Source organism: Nannobrachium achirus (genome assembly GCF_963921795.1).
Source record: "Nannobrachium achirus genome assembly, chromosome: 5".
NCBI lineage: Eukaryota > Metazoa > Chordata > Actinopteri > Myctophiformes > Myctophidae > Nannobrachium > Nannobrachium achirus.
This window is the reverse complement of record NC_137814.1, coordinates 14,973,997-14,983,326: the sequence shown is the minus strand read 5'-3', so window position 1 is coordinate 14,983,326 and position 9,330 is coordinate 14,973,997. Positions and strand designations below refer to the sequence as shown.

At 42.9% G+C, this 9,330-nt stretch overlaps 1 protein-coding gene across 1 annotated transcript in view; it reads left to right on the top strand.

Moving 5' to 3' along the window:
* Positions 1-1,122: 1,122 nt before the first annotated feature.
* Positions 1,123-9,330, top strand: part of cop1 (COP1 E3 ubiquitin ligase) — a 43,659-nt gene continuing 35,451 nt past the window's right edge. The window contains exons 1-4 of the mRNA XM_080726919.1: positions 1,123-1,569; positions 2,775-3,159; positions 6,092-6,151; positions 8,337-8,434. Of these exons, the coding sequence (XP_080583045.1) occupies positions 1,536-1,569; positions 2,775-3,159; positions 6,092-6,151; positions 8,337-8,434 (577 nt within the window). The 5' untranslated portion in view covers positions 1,123-1,535. The remainder of the gene's footprint in view (positions 1,570-2,774; positions 3,160-6,091; positions 6,152-8,336; positions 8,435-9,330) is intronic.

Below are 9,330 nucleotides of genomic sequence, written 5' to 3'. Positions count from 1 at the left end.
GAGGTTTCAGAGAAAACATAAGTATAATAACATTTTAAGTTAAAGGATATTTCACTTAAAAAAAAACTTTTGGTCATTTTATCGTCTAACGAGGCTTTTATGAACACACTGAACAGTTTTGAATTTGCTTCATTCAATATTTAGATATAGAAATATATATACACACCCATTGTATCTTCAAACTCCATTAAAAAAGAAAAAAAGAAGAAAAAAACGTTATCAAAAATACACGGCCTGTTCACGTATTAGGAGGGTATTATGAGTCACCAGAATGGGCCTGATAACATTTACATCAAATATCTAAATATTGAATCAAGCAAATCAAAATCTGTTCAGGGTGTTCATAAAAGCCTGATTTAGACAATACAATTAATACCAAACCTTTTTTTTTTCCTTTTTTTTTTTTTTTTTTTAAGTGAAATACCCCTTTAACAGACTTTTGAGCGGTGGTAGACCGCTCCTATACGTGGCTGTGTGTGTGTGTGTGTGTCCGTCCGTGTATGTAGCCTGAGGAATGTGTAGCCTGAGGAATGTGTAGCCTGAGGAATGTGTAGCCTGAAGAATGTGTAGCCTGATTGTCCAGAGAGAGGGTACACACACACACACACACACACACACACACACACACACACACACACACACACACAGCAATGCATGTACCATACATCTCAACCCCTGCTCCACTCACCCAGCATTAAACAGGGAAAATCCCAGTTGTCCAACGTCCCAGTTGTCCATGTCCCAGTTGTCCAACTTCCGACTGTAATTATTGTCCACGACATTGCAAGCGGCGCGAAGGCCAGCGGACCTTGGTCCTGCTCTTCGCGCCCGAGCGCCGCAGGCGCGAGTGCCCGCAAAGAGCGAAGCCGCGGTGAATGCAATCGTTAAACGCATGATAAACGCATGAATGGGATGAAGATCGCTTGCTTTACAGTCTGGTCGCCCAACTGGGACGTTGGACAACTGGGACTAGCCCCATTACACAGCCTCCACCGCTCAGTTCACACGGGTGTGATTTCTGAGCGAGTGGACAGCGAAAAATCCGAAGCGCTTCCGGTTTTACCCGTTACATCACGGACGACACCTTGGCACTCTCGTCCCAGCAGTCTCTGTGCAGCAGCAGCAGCAGCTAGCCAGCTAGTAGCTAACACACAACCAGCTAATCCTCCCTGAACAACAACGCAGTTGGGATTCATGTCGTCCTGCTCCCTGCTCGTCATGTTGTAACAACACACATCGCGCCGGCCTCACAGTGCGACACGAAGAGGGACGCGATTTAAAACGAAACAAAACAAAACAAAGGAAACCTGGATGTTTGGGGGACTCCCTGCTGTCGCCTCCCTTCTTGTCCCGAGGATGTTAGCACATCAACTAGCCAGCTAGCTCGCATTATTAGCCTGCTAGCTATCATCATCATCGTCCAGTACAGACTAGACAGACAGAGCCCCGGTGGTCCGCCGGGCGCTTTGAACCACAACAACAACAACACAAACAGCAACAACATAACGTGTTACTCTATCTGCTGTTGTTGAGTCATGTCCAGTAACCGGCCGTCGCAGCAGCAGCAGGGTAGGAAGGCCTGTTTGTCACTGTTATTATTGCATAATAATCGTCTAATCCAGGGGTCTTCAACGTTTTCAGGCCAAGGAAGGACCCCTTATTTGAGAGAGAGATGAAGCAGGGACCCCCACACACCTGTTAATAGTTTCATTGTTTGACAGCACAATCATCAGTGTATTTTGGATTCATGTCAATTTGTGTTTTCAGCTATTTAACCACGTGAACCGTCAATACTTGACCTTTCACTCTGTACTTAGTCTGCTCTTTTTCCGCAATAGACCAAAGCTCACAACGCCTTTGTAGATCTTCTATTTTTGGCTAAATGTCTCAGAATATGGACACTACGGTTCAAGTGGTTAATGTAAAAAAAATACAACACTCAAAGATTTGGAGGACCCCCTGTAGTAACTCTGAGGACCCCCTGTTGAAGACCCCTGGTCTAATCGCAATTATTTGAGATAATCGCAATTGTTTTGCATGATGGTCATAAATAATCGTGTCCATGATGGAAAAAATAGCAGATCTGCAAGCTTACATTACATTACAGCTTGTAGATCAGCTATTTTTTTGTCTTTTTTTTTCAAGAAATGTTTTTAAAGTATACAACAGGGGTCTTCAACGTTTTCAGCCCAAGGACCCCTTAGTTGAGAGAGAGAGAGATAAAGCAGGGACCCCCAGATTCCATATAGTGTCATCGTTTGACAGCACAATCATCAGTGTATTTTGGATTCATGTCAATGTGTGTTTTCAGATATTCAACCACTTGAACCATCAACAATTTATAAACTTGACCTTTCACTCTCTACTTAGTCTGATCTTTTTCCCCTCTACATCAAAGCTCTTTGCCGAAAGGCGTTGTGAGCTTGTAGATCTGCTATTTTTGGCTAAAGTTCTCAGAATATGGAGGCTAGGGTTCAAGTGGTTAATATAGAAAAGGTGAAAAAAAAAAGCTATCACACAAAGATTTGGAGGACCCCTGTTGAAGATCCCTGTTGTAGATAAGCTAGTTCTGCTATTTTCAAGATTTTATTTTTATTTTTATTTTGATAAAATCATCAAATATGTCAGTAATCTGCCCCGTGCAGTCTGTGATTACCGTATGAAGCCTAAATGGCAAACAGAAATCTTTTCAATGCCAAAAAACTCAATTGAATCCCAATGATCTGTGTGTGACAATATAATTAACGGTCAGTTTAAATGTGTGGTGGTGCCAGCTCTGCAGCAGGGTGCCAGCTCTGTGCCCAGCACCAGCAACAACACCGGGAGCTCCAATGGTGGCAGCGGCGGCGCTGCTGGTGCAACCGGGAGCAATGGCACCAGCAACGGGAACAACAACAACAGCAGTAGTGCCAACGTCGTGCCCTCCTCTCGGACGTTGGCAGCGGCCGCGGGCGAGCAGCAGCAGGGGGGCTTGTCGCCGGTGCCCACCCTGGCCGCCGTGCAGAGCTCCAGAGGCGGGCTGGCGTCGCTGAGCAGACCTTCCGCCTCGTCCTCCTCCTCCTCCTCCGGGGTCCTCAGCAGGAAGAGAGCCCTCCATCAAGCCCCGCTCTACAACGGCCTGCTCAACTCCTACGAGGATAAAAGCAACGACTTTGTCTGGTGAGGATTGTTGAGATCACGTAAAAAAAGGGAAGGGGGTCACGTTGTTGTGGTTCCCTCATGTGTACAGGGTTCCCACGGTCATGAAATTCCTGGAAATATTTTGAAATTAGAAAAATATTTTTCCAGTACTGGAAACGTTTTGGAATTGATAAAGAGTCCTGGAAGGTCCTGGGGAAAAAAATAGCTATGCATTGTCTTTGGTTATTGATTTTGTTAATACCTCTGAAATGACAAATTAAACATTGGCCAAATTGTCAAATATTTGAGGCAGAAATTGTGAAAATAGCAACGCCTCGCAACAGAACTGTGTTATACAAAATTCCTCACCTCTTAGTGCTCGTCAGGGTGCCGGGGTCCCCAGTTCAAATATGATTTTGGGGGTCACGGCCTGAAAAGGTTGAGAACCACTGGCATACACTACCTGTCTTTGGGCACTGTGCATAGGAGTAAGTGACTCGTTATTGAGCTGAATTATTGTTATATAGTCCTGGAAATTGGTTAAATATTCTGGAAAAGTGTTGGAAATGAATTGGTAAAACATTGTGGGAACCCTGTGTGTTCCCTCGCAGGAGCCTAGCCGCAAATTGCAACACTAGATTTTTAATATGTTGAATCTATCGTTGCAATACCTCCCATAGGCAGCCAATGCATCGAAACAGTTTTTTGCTATCTGATTATATTAAACGACGTCAAACTCACCAACATTGGGGCTGTACAGAAAGCTTGAAGTATCCTCTTTCTATCGGCAAAGTGTTTGTTTCATAAAAACCCAGCGTAGACATGTTATGAGTTACTTTCTATCAATAAATCTGAGAAGACATGTTTTTTTTTCCCTAAGTGTTAAACTTTGGAAGCGCTCGTCTTCTATAATGCAACGTCCCGCTGCCTCCTACATTATGTGATATTTAGAACCAGCTGGTACACAGGACCGTTGATTGATTTCCCACGAGCGCTTCCAAACTCTAGCACTTATAAAATAATCACCTGAACTGAATTTCTTGACAGAAAGTAGCTCCTAACATGTCTATGGTGGATTTTTCTCAAACAAACACTTTGCAGAGAGAAAGAGGATACTTCAAGCTTTCCATAGAACCGCAATATTGGTTTTTATTGGAGTTTGACGTTGTTTAATACAATCAGATAGCGAATAAAAAAAAAGTTTTTGCATTGAATCCCTATCGCAGGTATTGCAACCCTAGATTCATCAGTTAAAAAAATAATATCTAGTGTTGCAATTTTCGGCTACTTCTGAGAGAGGGTACACAATGAAACCACATGGACACGTAAAAAAGCGGGGTCACATTGTGGTTCCCTCATGTGCACCCTCACAGGAGCCTTGGATCCAGTGTTGAATTAGTCCTGGGTCGCGCGCCCCCCGCCGCCCCCCATATCTTTTCTGAGCAGGGGTCACGCCTCTCACGCAAACGGACGTACATTTGATGCCAAAACCCCCCATTTGTGACTGAGGGGTTGCCCACAGAGGGAAAGTGTGTTGGGAGGGACATATATAAATAGTTACAGTACATATAGAACGGGTACACATTATTGTGTATCATTATTTTATGCTTTAACTATTGAAAAATAGCAGATATACAAGCTCGCAGCGCGGCACCGAGTGCCGCGCTGCGAGCTTGTAGATCTGCTATTTTCGAAAAATCTTGAAAATTCGAATTTTGACTCGATTCTGTAAGTGTCTTTTGAATCCTAAGGTTTTTTTTTTAAAACCCATGTTTCTAATATGTCAGTCAGCAATCTGGCTAGCCATCGTCAAAGAAAAGGTCCTTTTCACTTAACTGGAGCTCAGTTAGTCTGTTCTTGAGAGACTACTATGTCAGTGGTTCTCAAACCTTTTCATGTGAAGGACCCCCAAAATGATATTTATTTGGCCACGGACACCCATCTCAAAATGTTTAGTTCCAGGGACCACCCAGAAGCAAAATCTGAGTTACAACTGTTCGCTTTGAAAATACATACATTCAAAGATTTGCACACATTTTCACGACTTTTTCCAAAAATAGCAGATCTACAAGCTCACAGCGCTGTGAGCTTGTATATCTGCTATTTTTCACTGGTTAAAGCATTCAATAATTCTTGGCCTAAATGGGTTAAATAGTGAGTGACAATGCCACCAAACTGCGCACAGGGTAGCGTGAGAACAAATGAGAGAAAGAGAGAGAGGGAGAGCGATAGAGAGACTCCACGTACTGTAGGTGGGTGCGTTGTCCTCAGCAGGAGAAATTACGTTCTCTACATATTCACATCTTGCCAAAGTATAGATATAAGCTCAGTGGCGAAATTAGACCTTATTCCCCATGGGTTTTCAGATCAAGGGGGCCCTGATCAAAGGGGCCCGGGTCTGTTGTCTTTGCACGATTTAAGCGCAAACTACAATGATTAATCCACAGATTAGGAAAGTAGGGCCCTGGGACCCCTAATATATTGGAAATTACAAAATATATATAATATACTAGTATGAATTTATGTAGATATGGGCGCATTTCTTTATTTAGGCCTATTAAAAACAAAATAAAAATTCGCCACTAGGGGGGGGCCCTTGGGTTTTTAAAACCCAAAAAACCTGCCAAATTACGCTTGTGTATAAGCTCTATGTCTGGTTTATTGCGGGAGAGTGCAGGATTTTGCGGTGTCCGCTGGCTTTATTTTGACCGCCTGTTCCCGCCCGCAGGGATTGAAATTCCGCCCGCGCCAAAACTATTTTCGTCGGGTCCTGCAGGTCCCGCGGGAGTGCGCTCCCGCTGCAGACCTCTCCTGGACCAAGACTATCGTAGATGCATTTTGTTCGAGTCTGACTTAAGCTATCATATCTCTTGTCTAAATTGTCATGATCCAAGGCTACCCTTGTTACAAATGTGTAAAGATCAAAGGTCAGAAACATTATCATAACGTGGTTTTCTATCCTGTTTTCCAGTCCCATTTGCTTCGAAATGATAGAAGAGGCGCATATGACAAAGTGTGGACACAGTTTCTGGTAAGTGACTCTTGACTTGCTATCATGTCTTTGATTCCCAGCGAATTACTGGGGCTTTAAAGAGGCGTTTCTTTTGCTTAAATTCTGCACATTTAAACCTCCTACTAAGTTAAACACAGACTGCATACATTGTTTACCTGCCAGTCAAATGTCTCAAGTGCCACCCACACCAAATAATGATGTGTTCAACATGTTTAACATCATTATCGTTATAACTATAACAATAACGATGTGGAGGGCTCCACATCATTTGGTGTTGTTACTGGTGCCATGGCATTGGTCCGAAATCTCATTGCTCCTACATCCCATTAGTCAGAATCTGGTGATGTTAACCTGGTGATAAATACTATGCCTAAACCTAAACCTAACCTCAGTAAAACTATGCCTAAACCTAACCCAAACCCTAAGCTCAGTAAAACTATGCCTAAACCTAACCAAATTCAGACTAATGAGATGTAGGACTATTGAGATTTCGGACTTATGGGCAGTCCCTGTTGTTACTTATGGCTTTCTAGTTTCCAACCTACTAAATCACAGCATACAATATTGTATTACTCGGTTTGATATTGATCAATGCTCTTTGGGAAGTCTTGCTTGCTGAATGATATGATGGGAAGAACATATTGTTCCTCAGGTCCATTGGTCCGAGTAGGATGACCGTCGGCAGGTTAACTAGTAGTAGCCCTATAATGTCTGTGATCTTTCAGATCACAGCCATAGAACGGTCCCTATCCGCGGCGGTTAGCAGCTAATCTGCGCGGCACTAAAGTGCTGCTTGTTACTTGTGTACTCACCCAATAATTTATTCCTTATGCCTGGGAGAAAGATATTGTCCTGTAGTGTCATATCTATTTGAAAGTTCTGGCTGAAAACGTGTACTTTGTAAAATATCTCCACTTTCCGACCGGGCGAGGGGCCCGGAATGACTGCTGGACTGAATATATCGTAACTTCCTTTGGGAAGCACAAACGTACGGGGCGCACAATTGACAGGTGCTTGTAATTGACGTGGGGTGACTAATCACACCACCTGCGTGATTGTGTGCCCGGCGTACATTTGTGCTTCCCAAAGGAAGTTACGATATATTCAGTCCAGCAGTCATTCCGGGCCCCTCGCCTGGTCGGAGAGTCGTCCGTGTTGGCTCGTGGATAAGGAGATATTTTACAAAGTATCTTTCTCCCAGGCTGAGGAATAAATTATTGGGTGAGTACACAAGAAACGCGCAGCACTTTAGTGCCGCGCAGATTAGCTGCTAACCGTCGCGGATAGGGACCGTTCTATGGCTGTGATCTGAAAGATCACAGACATTCTAGAGCTAAGCTAGTAGCTACTCACCAGCGTCGGCAGGTTAGCTACTCAACAGTGTTGGCAGGTCAGCATTTAACCAGGTTAGCATTCACCAGTGTTTTACTGAGGTTAAGCTTAGGTTTGAGTCGTCGGCATACCGGTCCGTCGGCATATTGACGTGGACCCTGATATGACTGGGTCGGAGAGCATGTGTTCACTGTATGCAGGCTGGGCAACTGCCTTCTCCATCAAAGTAACATAGCTGAGGAATGAAATATAATTTATGGAATTGCATAAACAGGCAATATACAAGATAAGAGTTGTACAGTAAAACATATGATATGATGATGATATACAGGTGACAGCTCTTTGATCCTTGTGTCTGTTGACAACTAACATAACTCATATCATCCTACAATAATACATTTTATCTGTTGATACATGGTCTGCATTTCTGTTGGCGCCTTCAACAAAAGTGCTTTACGATATGCCAGACGGTACATTCCCAATCATTCAAGGCTTCAATCGCTCGCTGCTACTGCTTTTAGCGCGGGGGAAATTGTCTGGTGCAGCAGCCTCCTGTGTTTCTCCTGTGTTTACAATAGGGAAAGTAGTGTTCTTGTGAAATCCTCCACGCGTGGGCGATCATAACCCATGATGCCTCTGTTCTCCCCTCTCTTCAGGGTGATAATAACCCATGATGCCTCTGTTCTCCCCTCTCTTCAGGGTGATAATAACCCATGATGCCTCTGTTCTCCCCTCTCTTCAGGGTGATAATAACCCATGATGCCTCTGTTCTCCCCTCTCTTCAGGGTGATAATAACCCATGATGCCTCTGTTCTCCCCTCTCTTCAGGGTGATAATAACCCATGATGCCTCTGTTCTCCCCTCTCTGCAGCTTCAAGTGCATCCGTCAGAGTCTGGAGGACAGCAACAGATGTCCCAAGTGTAACTACATTGTTGACAATGTGGATCAACTGTACCCAAACTTTCTTGGTAGGCACGAGGTCCAGTTAAATATATAATAATTAATATAATGTAAAGTAAATGTATAATTTCTATATGGGAACGGAAAAGACAAATTAAACATTTGACATTTGTTTATTATGGTGTAACGCTGCCTCGGAGCTGAAGTCCTTAGTAGACAGCGCCTGAGTTCTGACTTAACATAAATATCAGACTTTGAACTTATAATATTGATCATATGTGACTGCTACCTTTACCCCAGAAAGTTTCACCTATTTTAAAGAACAACAAAGTGGTATAAACAAATGAATATTTATTTACCATAAAGCATCTGAATAATGAAGACCCAAACAGTTCCCTTCACAAGGGTTGAACTTCAAATAAAACCTTAATAGGTAGAAAACAGTAAATGTTACCCCGTCCTTATCTGTCTCTTAAGACACCTCAGTGTAAACAATAACCGTACAGTTCTGAAACCTAAACCTCTGCTTTGCGAACTAGGCAAAGAAATATATGTATATATACCTATATTGGCAGAAAGGTAGCAAAACACTGTAACAGGCCAAACCCTGTAGACCTCTGTAAATCCTTCAATAATAAATGAAATAGAAACCAATACCTTTTTAACTACCTCTGTGTTTGAGTAGTACTATGAATTAATATAGGTGTATTTTAAATGACACAGTGAAATATGAATTAAACAGCTACCTTTTTAAATGTACACACTCTTTTAAATGTAAACCCCACATGAAATGATGGACCAAATGACCACCAGTCCTACTGTAAACCTCCTATTCACTATAGAAGAGATATCATTATAATGTCAAACATTCAAAAGTACCTTGTACAGTAGTGGGCCCACTTAAGAAACAAAACAAATAAAAAGCCGGCAATAATCAATTAACCAAACAAAAGAAGAAACGTTG